The sequence below is a fragment of the Eleutherodactylus coqui genome, chromosome 5, assembly GCF_035609145.1.
Source record: "Eleutherodactylus coqui strain aEleCoq1 chromosome 5, aEleCoq1.hap1, whole genome shotgun sequence".
NCBI lineage: Eukaryota > Metazoa > Chordata > Amphibia > Anura > Eleutherodactylidae > Eleutherodactylus > Eleutherodactylus coqui.
In genome coordinates this window covers 111,198,411-111,223,139 of record NC_089841.1, presented here as the reverse complement: position 1 = coordinate 111,223,139, position 24,729 = coordinate 111,198,411, and the positions used below count along the sequence as shown (strand labels likewise).

Below are 24,729 nucleotides of genomic sequence, written 5' to 3'. Positions count from 1 at the left end.
CAATGTGGTTACTTAATAACTTGCTGATAGAAATCCAGATGTAAACATTTAATAGATAATCAGGCTTTGTTGATCAGATTTAGATTAGCCTGCCTCAACCTTTCCCCGGCTAATCGCTGCAGGAATTATTCAAGGTAATGATCTTGAACAAAAGCACCTCTCAGCCATCCAGCCCCATACAAACTGTTCAAATTAGTCACAAGCCACAAATATTAGGACGTTATGCAAAGGTCAAATCACATATGTGGACCCTGCATGTCTCAAAAACTCCAGTATGCAATTCTAACCTCTCCGGAGCAACCCCAACTTAACCATTCACTGCCAGAGGGGAGGAAGTAAGCTTGGGGATGTAATCCAATCTGCTCCTTGTGAATGGCTCCTGCAAACCACATATCATTGCATACATCAATTGTTACAATTATAGCCATAATTAGCTTCACAAAGCTTAGGAATAAACAGCAAGAGTGGCAGCAGTGCCTACGGGACCCAAGCTTACCTATAGTGCTCTGAACGAATACATAACTAGCGGTTGATAAGTGGGCATCAGAGCACAAGGTTTGCAGGGGTTAATTTTTCCGACTCCCATTCAGAGCAGAATCAGCACAAGGCTCCCCTTTCTCCTTGTAGGAGCTGGAAACCTGATCTCAGCCCGACTCTCAGCAAACACCGGGAAAGGAATTGGGGGGTGGGGGAGACATCTGGATCATTACACACCATATACCTAACAAGGATGACTTAACTCTTACATGCCTGCAAGGAAGTGCACATACCTTACAAGGGAATAAAGATAAAAGATTTCAGTCTGGATCATAAGAGATCGGGGTGAATGGATCTAAGCACTGCAGCCATGTAGGGAGTAGCAGTACAAACTGACATGTATAGACAGACAGGCTGAAGTGGAAATCGCTATCACAAGTCTGAAAGTGTTTCTATGTAACAAGTTAGGGCCCTTCCACACTGGCAATTTTGTGTCGGTTTCACATATGCAAGAAACATAAAAACATGTGCATTTTGAGGCATATCTTTACATTTTTAAATCATATGTGTGGTATACGTTTTTCACTGTAAACTTTGTTTTCTTGGTCAAGTTTAAAAGTTCAACGCTTTTTTCTTTTCTTTGTATGGAAACGTTCTTCCATACATTTCCATATGTCTTGCATTGACTGCAAGGCCAAAAAAACATACTTTTTTTTGTGCGAGACAGAAAAGTGTAGTAGGCTACGTTTTCAATCCCACAAAAAATATGCACAGAAACATATGCCTTGCTAAACATTGTTAAACGTATGCAGTGTTTGATTATATTTAACCCACTATAGTCTATGGGTCTATTAAGAGTTATGTTTTTAGCAGTTTGGGGATGACAGCATGGAAGGGCCCTAAAATGTAGTTCAACATAAAACTTCAGTTAGTTATTATATAACATATGTTATTGCCCAGTGGCAGGTAAACATAATAAACATGATGAGATTAAACAAACAAAATATATACAACACATGATTAATAAACACAAACAAATACAATCAACACTGTACACACATACAAAGAAATAAAAGACATGGTACACACAAACATAACATCCTTGAAACAAGATCATTAAACAAGGTTTTTCAGGCACCATCACCCTGAACTCTTGATGCAATGCCACCTTGGGGAAATCACAGATGCTTCATAGTCCAAAACTCATTGGGGACTATTTACCAGCTGTGCCAGTCAGAGGGAGCAGACTTTCACACCTCTTCCAATGTGCAATACAAAGGACATAGATGTTCTGACATCACAATAGTCATGTGCATGCCTAATTTATTGCAAAAAGGGAAGAGACCGTACTGAAGCCCCAAAGGGGCCTATGTATCATTGCACTGCACTCCTTAAAATGGTCCTTACAAAAGCTGCCACGTTTAAGAAAAATAACAATGCCACTGGCAAACCACTGACACCTTTGGCATTCTTCTTCACATAGTAATGTGATGCACTTTTTAAAGTGACATGTCATTGTCCTTATGTTTGCACAGAACTGACAAGCTGGGCTGTCGAAGCTTCACACACAATGGACACTTCCATGTCATCCAAATGCCACTTACTTGACATACAGTAAATCCCATACATTCACCACAAAAGACAGTACTGTGCAGGTTTTAGGCAGGTGTGGAAAAATGTCAAAGCAAGATGTTTTTTTTTTCAAAAATAGAAGACATCTTCTAAACATACAGCCAATGTTATTAAGAGCTATCTTCAACATGAAGAACAAGGAGTCCTGGAAGTGGTTATATGTATGGCCCCTACAGACCCCTGATCTCAGCATCATCCAGTCTGTCAGGGATTACAAGAAGAGACAGAAGAATCCGAGCAAGCCTACATCCACAGGAGATCTGTGGTTAGTTCTCCAAATGTATAGAACCTTCCTGCTAAGTTTCTTCAAAAACTGTGTGCAAGTTTGTTGCTGTCTTGAAGACAAACGGTGGTCATGCCAAATATTGGCTTGATTTATATTTCTCTGTTGTTCGTTCACTTTGCATTTTGTTAATTGACAAAATCACTATTAAAACAGGTCTTTTTTAAAAGCCTTCTTACTTTGTGGACTTTTTCACACCTGCCTAAAACGTTTGCACAGTATTGTATTCTCTACAGTTACAGCTTTGTTATTAGGACTTCATACTGCTATCTGGTCAGCTATCTTGTCTGATCTGACCAATAACAAAGATTGTCAGTAGCAACAAAAGCAATTTTCAGATCTATGCCAGGATTTTTTTCGTCTTAGAACAGGACTCTTGGTCACATCCAATCCCTAAACATTTGTCATTTAGAGCAATGCAAGGTTGCAATAGACCAATAAGTTGCACTACAATGGATACAATAATGTTCTCACACACATATATGCAAGTATTTGGTTTCAAGGTAGAACAATGCTACTATCAGGATGGTCTTCTCATAGTCATGGCCAAATCTTTGCATCAATGGCAGGGCTGGAGGACCCACTAAGTGCCAGATGGCATCCATTCTTCAGTGCCAAACCACCAAAAAGTCAAACTGGCTCCTGGACTGGAGTCAACTGTTTCTGCCCTTTATTGTCCATTCCTGACCCTGACCACCTATATTCACACTTAAGCCAGTCTTTTGGTTGTGTATTTGTAATACGGAGCTAATATAAATCTATATACCTATTCAAATGGCTGTATTTGTCATGGCTTTTTGGGGTTTTTTTGTTTTCTAAATGCAGCATGACCTATTTTTTGCACTTCTGCTTCCATATTGCTATTATTTTCTATTGGGCAAATATGGATTAGAATTTGTCCAGTAGAATAAAAACAATACGGAGGCAAACACTGATGGTAATGACATCTGTAACACGTCCGTCCGTAATACGGATCCGCTTGTCTGAAACAGGCCTTAATGCTAAAATAATTTTAAATGATATGTCCCTACTCTCTCCGCTGTCAGGCAATCAGCCACTCTTATGACAACAGACGTTCTAATCAAACACTACAAAACCTTATACAGTGATCTGGGTACAATGCTGGTGGTCCCAGCCTTGAATAGGGTGACGTTTAATGCACGCCACTTTGTATAGAACCTCAGAATGTTGAGCATGTTGGCGTTTCATCAATAAATAATTAGGATAAAAGGGGAAGTGGTCAATTGAGGCCTGGCGTAAGCAGCAGGATATGACTCCTGGAGAAGTGATGGTCCTCATCTAGTCAAGGAGCCTTCATCCCTGAAGAATCAGCCTGGGCTGTCAGAGATTGTCATGACAGTCTGGAAGGGAAACTCAGGGACCATCCTCATTATTATACAGTCATCGGTCTTCTGACCACTGTATGTATGTAACCCCCCACCAGCTATTCTATGGTTAATCCCATATAATAACCCCCAGCTGCCCCTATATCCTTCACCTTACAACTTTTCCAAAACTTGAAACAATCCAATCTTCACTCTGTGGACCCACAACTGTTTGACATTAAGTCCTATGACAGATCTTAACATAACTGGCACTACATCCTCCACAACCAGCAGGTTCTACATTTCAGTACCAGGAGAATCGATTACTGGGTCACCAGCAGCATCAATAAGAAGTTTATAAAAACATTCTAACGATTTACACATTTCCACCAGTCGGATCTGGTCATTTTTCAGGCACACAAAGGAAATATTGTGCTCGGTGCAGATCTAGGTGATCGGTTTGGTACCAAAACACAGCAATTACAGTATGCCATTATTAGTCGGGTCTGATTGTTTTGGCAGCACAAGTTGTGGTGAGGGCATGGCCCTGGTACCATGGCCATATTTACTGTTACAAGGGATCATTAATAGTGTTGGCCACCATGCATATAACTAATTTCTGCAAAGTGGTATCTGGTTCCAGTATCCTGGCCATATTACTGTTACAAGGGATCATTAATAGTATCGTCCAATCACATTGGCACCACGCATATAATACATTATCGCAAAGTATCATCCAGTTCCATGGACATAACTGTTAGGAGGGCTCGTCCCTAGCACGATCCAGTTCTAGTACCAGGGACGTAATTACAATTCGGACATTCACTATTGCCAGGACCAGTCCCTGTAACATGGACATCGTTCTGCTAAGGGGATGACTGTTGGCATGCGGCAGCACCATGGACACTAGCTCTTAGGATTAACTGTACCCAGTCATGTTGGCACACACTGGCAGTCAGCAGGACACTTGGTTAGCACTACATCTCGTCCTTACCTGTGTCCCCCCAGAGGGCCAGCAGCAGCAGGAGGTGCAGGGGCCCCAGGGTGCGGCGGCGGTCAGCCCCGGGGCAGGAGAGAGCGGCCCTTCTCCCCATACCCATCCATCCAGGTCGCGGAGCCGGGCTCGGGGGCACAGCGGCGGGACGGCAGCGCTCCGGGGTGAGGACGCCGGGGATCAGCCGCTTCCTCCTCTTCCTGGACGATCGCGGGAAAGTTTCCAGGAGACACAAACAAAGAGAGAGCGGAGAGGATGAGAGTTACACGGAGCACACGGGGCAGGACGGGGCGCAGATCCCGGGAGCCGGCCACACTGCGAGCAGGACGGGGAGGAGGAGGCTGAGCACGGGGCGTCTCCGCACACCGCCCGCTCCCTCCCTGCTCACAGCCGCAGTCACTCCCAGCGCTGGGCGGGGGATAGCCGGGGGCCGGGGGGAGATCGGTACACTGTGCACTGCTTATAATGTACAGCCTGCTTATAATGGACTGCATACAGAGACTGTCACACTGTGCACTGCTTATAATGTACAGCCTGCTTATAATGGACTGCCACTGTCACACTATGGACTGCTTATAATGTACAGCACATGGAGACTGTCACACTGTGCTCTGCTTATAATGTACAGCCTGCTTATAATGGACTGCCACTGTCACACTATGGACTGCTTATAATGTACAGCACATGGAGACTGTCACACTGTGCTCTGCTTATAATGTACAGCCTGCTTATAATGGACTGCACACTGCCACTGTCACACTATGGACTGCTTATAATGTACAGCACATGGAGACTGTCACACTGTGCTCTGCTTATAATGTACAGCCTGCTTATGATGGACTGCACACTGCCACTGTCACACTATGGACTGCTTATAATGTACAGCACATGGAGACTGTCACACTGTGCTCTGCTTATAATGTACAGCACAAGGAGACTGTCACACTATGGACTGCTTATAATGTACAGCACAAGGAGACTGTCACACTATGGACTGCTTATAATGTACAGCACAAGGAGACTGTCACACTGTGCTCTGCTTATAATGTACAGCACAAGGAGACTGTCACACTATGGACTGCTTATAATGTACAGCACAAGGAGACTGTCACACTATGGACTGCTTATAATGTACAGCACAAGGAGACTGTCACACTGTGCTCTGCTTATAATGTACAGCACAAGGAGACTGTCACACTATGGACTGCTTATAATATACAGCCTGCTTATAATGTACAGCACAAGGAGACTGTCACACTGTGCTCTGCTTATAATGTACAGGCTGTTTTCAATCTACAGCACACTGAGACTGTCACATTGTACACTGTTTATAATCTACAGGCTGCATATAATATCCTGCACACAGAGACTGTCACACTGTGCGCTGCTTATAATGTACAGCGCTGCTTATAATATAATGCACACTGATACTGTCACACTGTGCACTGGCTTTAATCTACAGGCTGCTTATAATATACTGTATACAGAGACTGTCACTTTGCACTGTTTATAATCTGCAGCACACAGAGACTGTCACACTGTACACTGTTTATAATCTACAGGCTGCTTATAATATACTGCACACAGAGACTGTCACACTGTGCACTGGTTATAATGTACAGCGCTGAATAATACAGCACTGCACACCGCGACTACTCACACTGTACTCTCCTTATAATGTACAGCATTGGTTATAATATATAGCGCTAATGAATATAATATACCTGTATGTTATAACATGCAGAACTGATAGTAATACAGTATTATACCACTGGTTATAATATACAGTACTGATAATAATACACTAATACAGCATAGCACACAGCGGCTGACATGTACATGATAATATATAGCACTTATCTTAACATAAGTTATAATATACAGCACTGATAACATTGAAATAGAAATATAGCACTGGTTGTAATATACAGCATTGATAATGCAGCACTGATAATAAGCTACATTATATAATAAAAAGTATTAGTATTAATATAGCAATAGACTAATAATAATACATCATTGATGGTCATAGTAGACATTATAATATACAGCACCAATCATTAAAATGCATAATAAAACATGACATTCCTCCTCCTCCTGGTTCTATTGCTGACACATACACATTTTGCACTGACCGGATAAACAGCTGATCGGCAGGTTATTCCTGGCGGCAGACCCCCTAATAATCTATTATTAATGGCCTATGTGTACACAGGCCATCAGTAGTTTACAACTGGACAACCCCTTTAATATTGCTGCATTATGCCCATTCTGCAACTCTTGTCTCTACTGCAGGTCCAGTGTCCAAACTAGCAGCATCACGGCGATCTGTGATCCTGTATGTTTGAGTCATTTCAACCAGGGTTTGTGGCTTTTATATGGGCACCAACAGGGGCGTAACTATAGAGGATGCAGGGGATGCGGTTGCACCCGGGCCCAGGAGCCTTGGGGGGCCCATAAGGCCTCTCTTCTCCATATAGGAAGCCCAGTACTATGAATAAAGCATTATAGCTGGGGGCCCCGTTCCAGGTTTTGCATTGGGGCCCAGGAGCTTTAAGTTACGCCTCCGGGCACCAACATTTGATTTATACTAGACTTGTGTGAAAACAGTCGTCGGCCTCATTCACATCAGTATTTAGATCAGTATTTTGCATCAGTACTTGTAATCCAAAAACAGGAGTACAACCCAAGCACAGAAGACTGGCACAGTTTTCAAATTCTACGCTTCTCAGGGCAGATTCAGAGGAACGCATTTGTGAAGGCATATCCACTCGTGAAAAACTTGCCGTTTAACGCGACCCAGTGATACTTTCAATTTCAATAGATTTGTTCAGACAAACATGTTTTTTCAGCACAAACCGTTTGTGCGTGAAAAGATAGGACCTGCTCTATCTTTGTCTGTGTTACACAGAAATCTGCCATAGACTTCTATGGCAGCTGAAAAAAAGGAAGGGGAGGAAGTCACCCTGCATACAACGTAGGGAAAAGAAGACAGCCGGCCCTAATAAATGGCCATTCTATTCCAGGGGACGGGTGTAACACGCCAGCGTGTGAACCAGCATTTCAATAAAAAAAATCGATCTGCTAGCACAGACGTATCAGCTTGCTTCTTGCCATCTCCTAACTTCACTCATGCGAAAGTATTTACGCATACGCTCATCTGAATAAGCCCTTAGCTTGTGTTTCCATTTCTGCTTTTGGTTTACAGAAACTGATGCAAAATACTAACCAAAATGTGTCTGTGTGAATGGGGGCTTTGGAGTGAGCTCTCCTTGTAGCACGGCAGGCGCTGAGCACTTCACCTCCCTCTATCCCATTACTCATAGATGCAATAGTTATTAAAGCTGTCATCAACTTCATGAACATTATTGATGTTTGGAAATCAGCTCCTTGGAAATGATTTTCCATGGAAGAAGTCGCACTTGCAGTGGTTAATATGAGTCTGTGTCTGCCCTCTTCCCACTGATTTGGTTGCAAATGGAAAGGTTCATCATATTAGGGGAAGATCTGTCTCTTGTGGCAGAGAAGAGGGCAGTATAGCATTGTGGATCAGTTGTGTATGGGGCTGGTACTGTGGGTACTACCGAGCGATGAGTATTATCAGTGTGGAGCTGAGCGTACGATCAGGATGGGTTTAGACAGTGCAACCCAAATACTCAAAACAGAGTTATGTGCACATGTAAATGTTCTCCTTATCGTTCCAATATGGGAAAGGGAAGTCTCTCCGTAGATAGAAGAAAGTTAAGAATCAATCCTGCCCGCTGCACCATGCCTGGATAGGAAGGGCCTGGCACTTTTTAATGGGCACTGTGTTTTGCTTCATTAAACAAAAGCAAAAAATAAATAAATTGATCTATTAACATATAGCCGGGATGCGTATATCCATCCTCAATTGCTCTGTATTTCCATCCCTAACAAGGACAACTTTATTGCTATCTGTGTGAGATTGGTTGGCAGTGGTTGGCAAAAGCCCAGAAGTAGAAAATTACTTGCGCTCCACGGAAATCACGCATGCGCGTAGATCTAAAACTAGCGGTGAGTAGTATACCGACGTCATCTAATCATCAGAGCGGCGTCTGGTGTTTAAAGATGGGCGTTCAGCGCCATACCTCTCTGCAATCCACCTCACAAGGCAAGTTATATAACTATATATAGAACTGGTTTTAGATTATATGTCAGCTTGAAAAAGGCGTTAGATTGTTAAACACCGAAACGCATTGTTTGCATCATTTGGCGATAGCATTCGCTATTTGTATTTTAACATTATTCCATTTTTGGATATTATCATTAAACCTTGGGTACTTTGACACTAAACCAAGGAGTGATTACTTTCAAAAACCTGTTGGTTGAAGCGCGGAAGACCTCCCTTTTCTTCTTGGGTGCTTCATTAAACAGGAACATTAGCCCACCAATTTCTCTAATATCAGGATATCATTGGGGGATCAGCCAGATGAATAGGGGTTATCACAGCTGGATATCCCATGAAAGGGAACCTGTCATCAACTGTAAGTACCATAAACTAACATAGTTTAACATACGGTAGTATGTTAGGCCGAAAGAAGGCAATGTCCATCTAGTTCAGCCTGCTTCCACCCCCCTTGTTGATCCAGAGGAAGACAAAAAACCCTCAATGAAGCAGAAGCCAATTAGCCCATTTGGGGGAAAAAAATTCCTTCCCGACTCCATAATGGCAGTCAGAATAATCCCTGGATCAATGAAAGTGCCTACCTGACTGTAAGACCCGGATCAACAACCCTTATTGGTTATTTAATGTCTATATCCTGTAATATCATAGCGCTCTAAAAAGACATCTAGTCCCCTCTTAAACCCCTCTATCAATTTTGCCATCACCACGTCCTCAGTCAGAGAGTTCCACAGTCTCACTGCTCTTACAGTAAAGAACCCCCTTCTGTGTTGGTGATGGAACCTTCTTTCCTGTAACCATAGAGGATGCTTTCTTGTTACTGTCGCAGTTATGGTGCTTATAGTTTAGGTGTTGTGGAGTCTGGGGAGCGTCTTCTTCATATTCACCTGGTCCCCTCATTCTTGAGTTGTCCCCTAGAGAAGTCTGCACATGTACAGCAAGCTTAAAGGGGTTGTCCCGCGCCGAAACGTTTTTTGTTTTTTTTCAATAGGCCCCCCGTTCGGCGCGAGACAAACCCAATGCATGTGTTTAAAAAAAACAAACGTTTAGTACTTACCCGAATCCCCTCGCTGCGGCGACTTCTTCCTTACCTTAGCAAGATGGCCGCCGGGATCTTCACCCACGATGCAAGGTGGGTCTTCTCCCATGGTGCACCGTGGGCTCTGTGCGGTCCATTGCCGATTCCAGCCTCCTGATTGGCTGGAATCGGCACACGTGACGGGGCGGAGCTACGAGGACCAGCTCTCCGGCACGAGCGGCCCCATTCACCAGGGAGAAGACCGGACTGCGCAAGCGCGTCTAATCGGGCGATTAGACGCTGAAATTAGACAGCACCATGGCGACGGGGAGGCTAGCAACGGAGCAGGTAAGTGAATAACTTCTGTATGGCTCATATTTAATGCACGATGTATATTACAAAGTGCATTAATATGGCCATACAGAAGTATATAACCCCACTTGCTGCCGCCGGACAACCCCTTTAACTCTATTCAGAAGGCTGCGCATGTAAGGGGGGCATGTTGGATTTGGTGTCTGTGGCATTTGTTCCTGTTTAATATTATATTTCTTTTTGGTAATAATCGCAATGGTGATATTGTTTGCTATCTCTTTAAGAGACGGCGAGTAGAGGAGGAGTGACGCTTTTGGTGGCCGTGTTTCTCTCATGAGATCAGAACTCTAGATAGATAGCGGGAATTGTAGGCTACATTCAGACCAGAAGTAAAAGGGAGTAAGATGGTTGAGATACGTTGGATGTTCCTGCACCCAAGAGCTATGCCAAAATTATTAAGGGCGCAGGGTTAATAAGGATGCTGCAAGGCAGATGAACCAAACAAATCAGCTACACTGAGGGAGAAAAGAAAGGGTGAGAGAAAAAAAGTAATTGTTCATACTTTGTCTCAGCTATGCTGGAAAACGAAAGGTTGTTTGTCACTACACTGCGCCTACTAAAGGGACACACCTCTGACCCCCTAATAGACTGCCAAACTGACTCTGCTGTAAGGTCGGTTTGCCAAATAGACAAAGTTGGTTTAATTGAAGCATTAAAAGACTGCGCCATGTGGCCTGTCCCCGTGCGGTCACGTACTTCAGCTCTCTATGTTCCCTATTGCAGTGGTGCCTGGAAGGAGGATGCTTCCCTCGGAGCAGCTGCAGCCAGCGGCGTAACTATAGGGGATGCGGATGCACGGGGCCCAGGAGCCTTAGGGGGCCCATAAGGCCTCTCCTCTCCATATAGGGAGCCCAGTACTTGGAAAAAAAATTATATTTCGGTTCCCTGTTACAGATTTTGCATTGGGGCCCAGAAGCTTCAAGTTACGCCTCTGGCTGCAGCTATATCCCTGTCCCAGCCCCCTATTGCCCCATTACCATCCCTACCTATCCAGCCTGCCACCGATCCTGTTTCATGTATGCACACCTACAGAAATGGATGTGCATGCACGGCCTTCTGAAAAGAGCCAAGCTGGTGTGCGCACTTTGGGGGGGGGGGGGGGGGGGGGGGGGACACTGTAGGAATGGGGAGTATGAAAGGAGACTTCCTGGATTTGACATCACCTAAACTATAAGCATCATAACTTAGTTTATAGGGCTTATATTTGATGACACGTTTAGTTTAAAGAGGACCTAACAGCTCTCCTGAGACCATAACCCCTTCCCTACAATTCAAGGTTGGGGGTAGAAATGTAAAGAGTGCATATCAGAAAGTTAGAGCTTGACTGTGCTGTGTTTCAGAGAATAACTTTATATGAAAGAAGATATAATGTATTGTTATATTGAAAGATGTTACAGTTCAGGATGTTCCTGTAAACAAGAAAAGGCAGAATTAACATAATACACAGGAAACGTTGGGCGGATGGTTGTTTCTGTAGTGCCTGGGGGTGGTGGAGTGTGAACACCAGTATTTATGGGTGGTCCTTCATCTAATTTTACTCTGACAACTTTCTGGCATAGTGCAGCTATCTGAGAGTAATGCTTCTCCATGCTATCCAGCATCCAAGAGGAAGCCACTAGTAAACTATGTGAACTCAGCTATGTGCTCACTTTTTTTCTTCTGGCCAGACTTCTCATAATAGTCCCCATTCACGGCTGCTGGAGGAATGTGTTGACAACTGCCACCTACAATGCGTCCTTTTCCTTTTAATGCGCTCAAGTAGAGACTAATATTCTCTTTGCCAAATACATGTTTACTGACCAAGAAAAATATTTTCACATTAAGGTAAAAAATAATGCTGCACCCTGTTAGACCCGAATGCTGGCCATTGTAATTTCTGTTTTTGTATTTGAATTACTTTTGTCCATCTTGAAACAAACATGATTTTACTATTATACACCTTATAAAGTAGGGAAAATATGTTTGCATTTGTCATATGTCTTGGTGTTTTAACCTGTGTAAGACTAGGTTCACCCGAGCACTATGGTTTTTCTCTTGTTTGGCTCCATCATAGATGCTGAGTAGTGTTGCTCGTTGTGATCAGCTGGGTGATAAAATCAGGCTGATTTTTTTGCTTAATTGGATCAGATCGTCCTAATCCGATTTTTAGCAATAAAAAGTTTTGTCTTTTTGCTTTGTGCAGAAAGGACAGGTGTGTTGGCTTAGCACTGTGTCTTCCTATCTTGGAGTTCTAGGTCTGAATCTGACCTTGATTGGGATTTGAACCTAGGACCCCGCCACTGCAAGGCAACAGTGCTAACCACTGGGTCTAAAGAAATATGAAAGGATATGCAGAGTTACCAGTCACACTGGACCCTGGTGCCTAATATAGCCCTATGGTCTTTTTGCCACACAATAAGACATCAGTTTTACATATAACACATGATAGGTGGTGTCCTGTTACAGATTTTACACTGCAATGGCCAGAGAGATGCTAACAAGCAGCCATGCATTTACCGATCCATGGGTAATGTATCGCTCTCAGCCATGGTAGCTTCATTCTGACTTAAAGGGTTTTTCTGGGCTTTTACTATTGATGACATATGCTTAAGATGGGTCACCAGTAGTTGATCAGGAGGGATCCACAGGTTGGGATGTCAGAGCAGCAGAGCCAAATGCCATCATAGGGGTTAGAGCTGGAAATGTAATAACCGACTTTACACCCAGTGAAATCAATGGGAGTGAAGCCACTTATTACACTTCTAGCTCTAAACCCAAAGCGGAGCTGGAAATATAATGTGGCTTCGCTTTCATTGATTTCAATGGAAGCAACGCCGGTTTTTACACTTCTAGCTCTGACCCTGATGAAGATGTCTAGCTTAATTGAACTGACAGCAGGCCAGCCGATCGGCTGATTGGTGGAGATCCCAAGTGGTGGATTCCCCCCACGATCAACATTTGATATCCTATCCTGAGGAAAGGCCATTAATAGTAAAAGTTTGGAGAACCCCATTAAGTGCCTTTTATACCAGTGGATTTACTGCCAGGAACAAGCGCTGATCAACATTTTTGCAACTCAGTTGGGGTATTTCAGCTCTATCTATACGGAGCAATGAGCACTACTACTCTACGTATTCGAATGATCCTTAGTGCGATTGTTCGGGCACATACAGTTCATTATTGTTGGCAGCACATCACTGTTTGCACAGAGTGATGAGCTGCTGACAACAAATGATTATTGATGCCACATAAAATATGTAATCGCATCCTTAGCAAGCATTTTCTCATTTGTGGGCTCATGCAGTTGACAAACTATTGGCAATTCCCAACTGCCTGCCCCCTATTATTGACTTGTGTATGAAGCCCTTTAGGCTAGGGCTGCACATCGACTTTTGGCTAGGACAGGCATTGCACAAACCAAAATCGCTGTGTAGCCCTGTGACCTTACACTTACTTTAAAGTGCATAGGGTTGCATAACAAATTTGCATGTTGCCGCACAACCATAGGTTGCAGATCGCAAAGAATCCAACCTTGATATCCTCTCCATATCAAGGAAAGGAAATGTTGGCTGAATTATCTGTAGCTAGCTTATCATGCTAGAAAGGGTGAACTGCTTTAATTTTGCTAGTCCCATAACATCTGATTTCTGGCGGTGCAGCGTTTATTTGCACACAATCACAATGTTAATGTACTTTTATATTATATTTTATTGCAGTATATTACAACGTATTCTATATTACGTTTGATTAACATAAAATCCAATATGCTGCAGAGTACAATTTCATTTCTCTTTTATTGCTACTTTGAAAGGAGCTTTGTGACAAATGTTCAGAATTTCATATCATTATTCTACTATCCATTTAATAGCTGTGTCAACACTATTAGGGTTTAGAGGTCATCCCTCGTAAACCCGCTGTAATAACCTTATAATGGACATGAGCAGAAGAATAATTGCCCTGAGATTTGGTATCTAAAAATGATAAATTAGAAATAGATTATCTTGCTGTCATAGCTTTAGCGAGCGATACGCCCGTGTTCATCACATGAGACTCTCTTAAGCGCCAGAATACTCCCAATAGCTGAATATGGCATATACCTTATAGTATAACATTTTGTAGTTTATAATCTGCTTTTATGCTAAAAAGAAGGTTATGTACAGAATAGGCTGATTATTACTTTATGTTATAAATGGTGACTAGAAACCATCTGTATCACTGATCCCAATTCTGGGGCAGAGAGTCAAAGCCCAGGTTAGTCTTAGGGTGGCTTCACATGGACACATTTGCATCACAGATTGTGCGCAATATGCAGGGAATAGAACTCACTGATGTCAATGGATTCGTTCTCATTAACGTTTTTCTGGGTGCATTTCGGTTTTGTGCAAAAAAATAGTACCTGTCTATCTTTCTGCATATTTGCACAGTAAAGGTCCCCATAGGAGTCTATAGGAGGTACGCAAATGTGTGGGCAATATGCAAGAGGATGCGTGAAACACTGCACAAACCCATCAAGAAAAGCACACACCTGGACCTCGTTAGGCTAAATAGCCTTTTAAATCAGGGCGGAGGATTGTCATATGAACAAGCCCCGCATGTGCAAAAAAAGTACAGAACTACGTGCCAATTTGCGCACAAACCAACCTCAGTCACTGTGCAACTATGTTGCGCTGAGGCAAGTTTATTTATTCCGCCGCGGGGGAGGAGGGGGGGCACTAAAAGGTCTCAGCGATGAGCCTATATTAATGATAGGCTCACCGCGGAGAATCGCGGCATGCCACGATTTTAATCATGTGAGCGGAAAATCACTATGATTTTCCACTCGTGAGCATTAGGCTGCACTTTCCATAGTTACTCTACAGAAAGCGTGTCGGGCGAGCTCCCAGTACGATTTGCCGCGGATCTCGCAATGACACCTCGCCCGTGGACAGACAACCTTACTGTAAGGTTAGCAAACAAGGCTAATCGCCCCTTTAAACAGAATGAGAATTTCATAGTTCTCGTTTGCCCGAGTGAACGAGCTGCTGGCGTCATCATCAGTTTGTTTAGACTGCACAATTCTTGTTGAGGATCGTGTAGTTCTCGCTCACTGTTTGCTCTGTGTTTTACATTCCTATGTGATATACTGAAAGATCAATGTTTAAATTGCCCGATAAGTCAACGAGCCGGCGCTGACTCTTATGCCGGCGGAAGCTGAACGCCGAAAGTGCACCTCACGATTCTCGTTCATCGATCAGTCGTTGGCTCACGTTTAAATTAAACAATTATCATTCACTTTTGTTTTGTGAATGAATCATTCAGTTTGAACGAACCAAGTATGGTATGCCCCAAGGGTTACGCCACCATTCTGCTACAAGACATGGCAGAAAAGAAGGAATGCCCAAGCTCCGGGTGCTCCTGTCCCAGGATGGGGGTGAGGGCCTTAATTTGATCTCAGTTGTGGGGTAACCTGCTACTCTATGTATGGTTAAGGCATAGAAAAAACATGGAGGCCAAGTAATATAGAGCATTCAGCGCTCTTTGTAATGCTCCCCTCTCTGCCTAATAGGAATCGGGCATGTAGTAAGGAGTTTTCCAAAGGGGCCATAATTTTTTATGGTTATGGGGATTTTAACAACTGCATGTTTTCTATTGGAGCACATTTGCATTTAAACTACATAGAAGGAAACCCGGAATATCATCGGATGTGATACAATTATTTTACTCACATCATATAAAGAGCAGCTGAATGTCACTTGTGCTTACTCGGCACTTTCATATATCCCTTCCTTAGCCCCTATTATCTGCCGCCTGTCTTCACCTAATTACTTCACAGTTTTAGTTGAAGCCAAAGGGAGAGGAATGTAGTGACAACTTGTATGTGAGGGGGAGGGGGGCTCACAAGACACTGCTGCTAACTATTAGGGTCTTTCTTTGTAAGCTTCAAGTTCAGGTATAGGCGGCTGCATATGGAAATGCCCTGTAAATAATACATTACAATACATCACAAGTCATATGAAAGGAGGGTGAAGACAGATGAGAGGGTTTTCTTATCAGCAAGTGTGAAGTGCCATCTAATCTACATGAATGGGCTCTGGCACTTCACTACACATTGCCAATACCCTTCCCCCACACCATCTTCACATTGCTAAATCTGTTAACTCTCTGTATGGTCTTACTCAAGCTAGCGAAGCACATCCTACATCTTGGGGGGATATATTTTTTCTTCTCTTTTTTTTTGCTTGCCTTTTTCGTTTGTAGAACTAAACATTGGTTGATTCTAAATATTTTCCTTACATATGTTTATGTGGCTTCAAAGACTTCGTTAACAGTAAAGCGCAATGATTTCTACATCTAAATAATTAAAAATTAATTAAAATTGTGAATGAATAGCAGAAATCGAGTTCTCCTTATGTTTAAAAGTGATAGCAAACTTCAAAGGAAGAGGGGATTGTTGCTGCATACAATTAAAGCAACTGGAAGGGCATATTGGAAGTCGTAGAGATTGCCTATGTGAGCTAGTAATGCATCAATAGTCTTGCCTAGGGTACTCGGCATTCGACTTGATGAAAAAGTACACCTGGTCAGTATTCATGCACTACTTGCACAGCTTCTAGAGAATATCCACATAGGGCTGTAATGGCGCGCACTATGACCAATGCATGGCAAAGCCAAGAATAAAGTTTTGCTATGGCTAAAATGGTTAAATCTTGAAAATATAGTTGGAAAAACTCCATGTGGGCCAATATATAAAAGCAGCATAATTGTGGTTAAATGTTGTGATTTGATGAATTATAAGATATGGGGCAGATCTGCTATTGAAAATGCACTATTTTTTTATGCAAATTGCACCAAAAACTGGTTTGCATGCTTTGCACCACATTTATGATGTGTTTTAAACACTTTGTTTGCTGTGTCTGCAAAGGGGGCATGGCTTGATTAGAAGGGGGGTGTGGATTTATGGTAAATAGGGCATGGCCTAAATGCAACAGCTTTCATAAAAAATGTCCCAAAATTTAGGTATAAACACCAGTATAAACTAATCCATCAAATAGGTGGTATAAAGTTAGAGTCCTGTTACACAGAACAATTCATACTAGCAGTCGAACAACGAGATTGTTGCTCCTCTACTGGGCCTTTATACAGGCCAACTCAGACTCAGTTAGGGAATGAATGGGCGTCCATACAGTTGTTCATCCCCACAAAGTTTCATTGTGGTGTTGTTGATAGTATTGATTTGTTTTTGTGTCACAGTAGTGATGCAATTACCCAACGAATAAACGTTTCCTTGGTCATCAAGTGATCGGTTCAATGGTCAGGAACATTTTTTTGCCTAATTATTGGGCCGTGTAAAAGGTCCTTTAAGCAAAAAGGTATTTAAAGATGTGCCGGATTTATATTCCAGCATGACTTACTGTGATAAATGCGGCACATTTTTAGACTTTCTAGTCTAAAGCTACTTTTACATGAGATGACTGTTAGGCGCACAAGCGCCCAAAGGCTATCCCACAGACTATCAGAGAGGGCTAGTGCTCTATTTCAGCTGCCTGTCTCTATTCACTGCAAACAGGCAGTTGTCCGTAGATGAAAGACTGCCTGTTTATATAGGCCGACGGACATGGTTTTTAGGTGGGCTAAAAATGAATGCAGGCAACAATCGCCCCATCTAAAGGTGACATAGGTATGCACTGCCTAACTATTAGGGCTTATTCACACGTCAGTATTTTTTATCAGTTTTTTGTAAGACAAAACCAGGAGCGGGTCCAAAATATGGAAGAAATGCAAATCTTTCCATTATACTTTCTCTCTGTATGACCCTCTCCTGGTTTTGGCCTACAGAATACTGATAAAAAATACTGGCATGTGAATAAGCCCATAGCAAGTATTAGTAAATCTTCTCCATTGCTGGCAACTTGTGATGCAGTTTCTACCAACCTAGAGATTTTGTCCCCATTTTATATTTTACAGCGTGGCTTTCTCTTGCATTTTCTATCATTTACCTATCTTATTCATTAGTTGAACATTGTGCAAACAGATAAGTCTGAACTGAGCGCTGATCTAGTCTTTCATAACCAATATATATGTTAGTTCAGTCTAGAAACAACAGAGGGCAGTGTTGAGTTATAAGATCTGGAATCGTAACAAGCAGCAAATCAGCTTGAGCGCAGCTGGGGAAGAAAGTCTGGCAATAATTCAGTGTACTTGCATTTGAATATTTATGATTATTATGCATTTATAGTCCTGTTAGAAAATATTAATTTTCATAGCTATACTTCAAGATTACACAGTTTTTACAATGCAATTACACTATCGCTCTTTGTGACACTCTGGGCACATTCTTTAAAAAAACACCATTTTACAATTTTCTAACTGATTAACTCTATCCATGTTCGAGCAATAAGCTTCTGTGACCTCGAGCTATGTTAATATTTTTCTATTTTCCTTTATTGGTTCAACACATCTTTAGAGTGTGTCATTTGGCAGATACTGTTAAAACAATGATCTTGTGGCCGCATCACATTTCCTTAGTTTTGCCTAGGGACTGTCGGGAACACAGCAAAAGTCATATACAGCTGGGATGTGCTCAAACACATGCAAGATGCATTAATGGATTTTAAAGGGGATAAATTCTCCCTTTTTCCGGAAGCCATGTGCGAAGAATCAAGACTTTCTTCTACTCAAAGGAAGGTCATCCCATAGAGATATACAGTATATATGACCGGACCTAAGAAATCTTTCCAGAGAAATCTGTAATCTATTAACTTTTCACATGTTGCTGGTTATTCTGCTACAAGAAATCAATATCATTGATCATAAGAAGAGAGATATACTGGAGAGTTGGATACAAAGAAAGCGAGAGAAACGTGGAGAAGACAAAGCGTAGAGAAAAGATAGAGGGAGGCATGGGTAACAGGGTGGAGGTGAAGGAGACAGGAGGAACAGACAATAGGGAGGTAAAGACCAGGAAGGTGGGAGAAGATATGTAGAGGAAGGAGTGAAAGACAAAAAAAAAGGAACCATACATTGGAGGAAAATTAGATAAAGAAAAAGGAAGAACATGGAGCAGGAATGCAAAGCAGAGGTGAGAAAAAGTGAAATTGAAGGGTTAAACAAATCAAGCAGACAGGAGCAATAGTAACAGGTGGATAAACACACGGAACATTAAGCAATACTCACATAATATTGTTGGATGCTGGGATTCAACGAGTCATTCCAAACTGAAAAACATCATCGGGGATATTCGTGAGATGCTAAGCCTTTTTTTCCTTAAACAATGATACCCCAGAGAAGATTGTAAGCTCCCTGGGCCAGCATCCTGATTATTAGCTCTCACATCAGGAGCATCCGGTTTATAGAATGATCACTGCCAAGGATCTTGACAGATCATTAATAAATAATCACAATAATAGCAGTTTGCTAAGGATTTGGATGTTGCATCTTGAGTTCAGATCCAAAGTGTTCTAAGCCTATTATTGCCTTAGGTAAGTTGCTAAACTGCACGCAGCCTCCAGTCCTAAAACACTTTTAGCTCCCCCATTAGCCGAGCACTCAGGGAAGCTTTACAGTGAGAATACTCAAGTCAATAATGTCTTTTCAAGGTGAAGTAATGTAAGGTCAATTACTAAAAGGACCAGATGCTTTTTGGCCTTTGTGATCTTTACTTGTCACAGTACCAAAACTTCAATATCTTCTGTCAAACTATACAGTACACACCAATTTCAGTTTAACATTCGATCACTTTTTAAAAACTATTTCTCTTTAGAAACTTTTACAGAATTTTGGTATAATAAGAAAAAAAAAAAGAAAAACATACATTTTAAGAAATGTGATACATTTCTGATGAATTTCATCACATCAATGAAAATACACAAGAGATATTTATAAGTCCGTTGCAATATGTACACACAGTTGTATCTCCTATATATGAATTAGTCTGTACCTTGCTGTAGGATGCAACTCCAAAAACTTCAACATTGCAAGCCTAGCCCAGTTCACAGTTCATATAATGACACAGGCTATATGTACTTGGGATATTTGTGTGTTCAATATTTGAACACAGGCTACCTGGTAAGTCCATGTGCCAAGCTGAAGTAATAGATTTTAGGTCATTTTTCATACCCAGTGAAACCCTGTACAGCATGACTGACACTTGTACAGTTTCTATGTATTTATGTGCAATGGCAAGTGTATGAAGTAAAGAAGAATAAACACATGTATCTGTTCCCACCACCTAAGACACCATAATAATCTACATCTGGACAAACGAGCAGAGAATAAAGTAGGAGCATTCAGATCACTTACCAGGCAGGTGACAGAAGAGGACTTTATGTGTGATGCCCAGCTGTTGTGGGGTGCTGAGGCACAGAAGAGACAAGTCGGGTTGCTGCTGCCTTCATCTGGGACTTGGAAGTGTTTGCATTGCTTTGCCTGCCTTGGTCTCTCCTTCTTTGTGTGTGTGTGTTTTATTTCTCAGCTGGAAGAAGAAAATGAAGGTTCTTGTCACTGCAAACTGTGACACACTTAGCAGCATGAAGTAAAGACTGTCTGGTGTGGCATTTTGGCATGGGTGGCACAAAAAAAGATACAGACAGAAGCCAGGGATGTCTGTAACACTCACCCCTCTGTATCATTTCCAGACAGACAAAGGATGGACCATGCTTCAAAACAGAATACATTCCCAACTATTGTTTTGCAAGCAGATTACACATACAAACCATGCAAGAACATTCAGCCCTGAACTGTCACTTATTATTCAAGCCGGTCACAATAAAGCTCATTACTACATATATAATATATGAGAGTCATAGAAAAAAGGCTATATCATGTAAATGCACTACAGTTAGATAATGCTCAGTGTGCTTTTACACATGATGTAAGATAGGTGAAAAAATTAAGTGAATCCTTTGGAACTGCCTGGATTTCTGCATTGATTACAAATAAAAATGTAGTCTGTTTGTTATATAAAGCACAATTATAGACAAACACAATCTAACTAAGCTAATAACAGTAACACACAAACAGTTGCACTATACATGTCTTCTATTGAGCACATTGACTAAATATACACAGTGCAGGGAGAAAAAGTAAGTGAACCCTTGGATTTAATAACCTGTGGATTCTACTTTAGCAGTAATCGCCTCCACCAAATGTTTCCAGTAGCTGCAAATACTACTTCAGTTCCAACTTTTTTGAGATGTGTTGCTGCCATAAATTTCTAAATGATGTAATTTTTTAAAAAAATGAAATGGAAAAATGTCTGACTTTCACCTTTTGATACGTGTTCTATGTTCTATTGTGAAAAAAATATGGCTATGTGAGATTTCCAAATCATTGCCGTCTTTTTTTCTTCACATTTGTTTATATTTTACACAGCATCCCAACTTTTTGGAAATTGGGGTTGTTAGAGTTGCACAAGCAATTTTGAGCATTTCTCCCTGCAAATGTGGTTAAGTTCAACAGTATTTCTGGGATGTCTTGCATGCACAATCCTCTTTACTTGATGCAACAACATCTCCATATGGTTAAGGTCAGAACTCTGATTTGGCCATTTCAAATCTCAAATCTTCTTTTTCAACCATTCTTTAGTTGATTTAATAAAATCATAAAATGGGAGAGTTGGAAGGGACCTCTAGAGTCATTGGGTCCAACCCCCGCTTAATGCAGGATTCACTAAATCATCCCAGACAGATATTTGTCCAGCCTTTGTTTAAAGACTTCCATTGAAGGAAAACTCACTACCTCCCATGGTAACCTGTTCCACTCATTCATCACCCTCAGGGCGGACACCCACTGGCGTTTTTTCCCCCACTGCGCTGCGAGAGCAAGTGAAAAATCTTGCCTTGTAGTGCGAAAAACAAACCAGGATGATGCCGGGATATCGCCAGTCTTTTCAATGGGGCCAGCAGCACTAGCCCCATTGAAAAGATATGGAGAATACCGCAGACTTCTGCCACAGCTGTCACAGCTGTCACAGCTGTGGCAGAGGATTCCTTCATCCCAGCAGTCACATTGAAAGCAGTGGTTTTTGGCAAACCCTGCAGTATGATTTTCGGGGAAGGGCTTGAAATATAAGCCCTTCCCTGAAAATCATCAATAAGTGGTAAAAAAAGTAAAAAAAAAAAAGTATTCACCTATCCGCCGCTCACACGCGTCCTCCAGCTGGCTCCCCGACACTGCTATCCAGCACTTTCAGTGCTTAGCTATTGGCTGAGCGCTCAGCCAATTACAGATAATGTTTAGCTATTCATTCATGAATAGCTAAGACAGTGCTATTCATGAATGAATAGCTAAGCACTATCTGTAATTGGCTGAGCGCTCAGCCAATCAGCACAGCCCTTTCAGGAGGCAGAGATTTTTAAATCCCCGCCTGCTGAAAGTGCTGGATAGCAGTGTTAGGGAGCCAGCCGGAGGATGTGTGTGAGCAGCGGATAGGTGAGTACCTTTCTTTTTACTTTTTTTACCACTTATATTTTAAGCCCTTCCCCGTTCCCTGTGACAGCTGAGACAGAAATCTGCGGTATTCTCCATATCTTTTCAATGGGCTAGCGCTGCTGCCGTTGGCCCCATTGCAAAGACTGGCGATATCCCGGTCTCATTCCGGCGTCTTTCTTGCGCTGCGACGCGAGTGTTTTCACTTGCTCTGGCAGCGCAAGAAAGAAAATATTGCCAGTGGGTGTCCAGCCTCACTGTCAGAAAGTTTTTTGTAATCTCTAATCTGTGTCTCCTCCCTTTCAGTTTCATCCCATTGCTTCTAGTCTTTGTTGCATCACCCATCATCTCTTTGGCTTGAGTTTGAGGACTTCTGCCTATACATTCTGTAAAATATTTTGACTTACCTTAGAATTCATTGTTCCCTCAATGATTGCAAAGCACCCAGGCCCTGAGGCAGCAGAGCAGCCCCAAACCACGAGGCTCCCTCTACCATGCTTCACAGTTGTGATGAGGTTTTGGTGTTAGTGTTAATGTGCAGTGTTCTTTTCTTCCAGCCATTACTTTGTGCATTTGTGCTAAAAAGTTCCACTTTTGTCTGATCTGTCCATAGGACATTTCCCCTGAAGCATTATAGAACATCCTGGTGATCTTGAGCAAACTTGAAACAGGGCTGGAATCAGAGGTATAAGTTAAAGCTTCTGGCCCCAATGCAAAATCTGTAACAGGACCCCAACTATAATGCTTTATTCATAGTACTGGTCTCTCTCTATGGAGAAGAGAGGCCTTATGGGTCCCCCAAGGCTCTTGTGTCAGGGTGCGACCGCATCCTCTGCATCCCCCTATAGTTACGCCCCTGGCTATAATGTTATTTGGACAGCAGCAGCTCCCTTTTTGGTGTCCTTTCATGAACACCATTCTTGTTTAGTGTTTTCCTAGTAGTGGACACATGAACAGAGGTTTTTGCTGTTTTAGAGTCTGTTGTAGGACTTTTGCTATTTCCCTTGTCTTATTTCTCACCACTTTCAGGTTTGCCCACTGTGCTCTTGACGAGCTCTTAACAGGACATCCACTCCTAACAACAGTCCTGAATTTTCTCCATTTGTAGGTCACTTGTCTAACTATAAATTTATGTACACCCAAGTCTTTAGCCTTCTATGCAGAAATCTAAGACATTTCAAAAGGTTCACTTACTTGTTCTTGCACCTGTGTATAGTTTATGAGGCATAAAATGTAGATGTGGAAAAAATGTAACTAATGACTAGTTCCATTTAAATGAAGGATGCAAAGGATTTGTGAATTCAGTTCTTGCTTATTAGACTTTAGCCTTTGTCATTCCTGAGTAAAAATAAATAGATCATACTGCACCACACATAATCATTATATTGTAGCTCCTTGGTTCATTCTTAGGGCAACAAGACTTATGCCTAAGGTAGTAAGAAGGATGAATATATTCCTAGGACAATAGTTACTGTATTTCTCCAAACTACAGCTAAAACACGTATGATAGGCTGAGCATGGATGTTATTTCTCAATAGGGAGCATGTAACAAACAACTTCCAAACCCTTCTGGCAGCGGCTTATCTTCAACTAGATGAAACTTTGGACATGGGGAAATCCAACATACTCGATCATGCTTTCCTGTGACATCCGCCTTAGGGAGAAAGTCGGCAGATTCCCATACACATTAGATCATTTACAGATTCTGCCGAAATCAGCTGGTTTGGCCGTATGGCCAGCATAAGGCATTAGCCATGGGAAAAAAACACATGAGAATGTTTATCATATATCAACAGGGTTTGTTCAATATATTTGTTAGAATTGTGAATTTTAAAACTAGATTAAAGACTAACTTTAGTGTCCAAGGTAGGGGTTAAATACCCCTTGTCACTTCTTCCCTCAGTTCAAACACTATTCTCAATATCCTTCTATCCCTATCACACATGCAGTTTCCAATGCAAGGCTGGTTGGCTACACTAACACTTACTGTATCTATAGTATGGTCAGCTTAAAAGCTCTGAGTTCATGTGTTAAAGATATCCATTGGCCCCATTCACCCCATTCAGGCAACTATATATCAGTATACATTTTTATATACAT

General features: G+C 42.0%; 1 protein-coding gene across 2 annotated transcripts in view; it reads right to left on the bottom strand.

Annotated features, from left to right (window-relative positions):
- RGMB (repulsive guidance molecule BMP co-receptor b) overlaps positions 1–20,621 on the bottom strand; it is a 60,828-nt gene extending 40,207 nt beyond the window's left edge. Inside the window, exons 1-3 of one of the 2 annotated variants that reach the window (XM_066603023.1) lie at positions 20,503–20,621; positions 19,378–19,418; positions 4,712–4,911 (exon numbers count right to left, since the gene is read on the bottom strand). In XM_066603023.1, the coding sequence (XP_066459120.1) occupies positions 4,712–4,911; positions 19,378–19,379 (202 nt within the window). In that variant the 5' untranslated portion in view covers positions 19,380–19,418; positions 20,503–20,621. Of the gene's footprint in view, positions 1–4,711; positions 5,032–19,377; positions 19,419–20,502 lie in introns of those variants that run through there. The other variant, XM_066603024.1, reaches the window with a different exon arrangement.
- Positions 20,622–24,729: the final 4,108 nt, after the last annotated feature.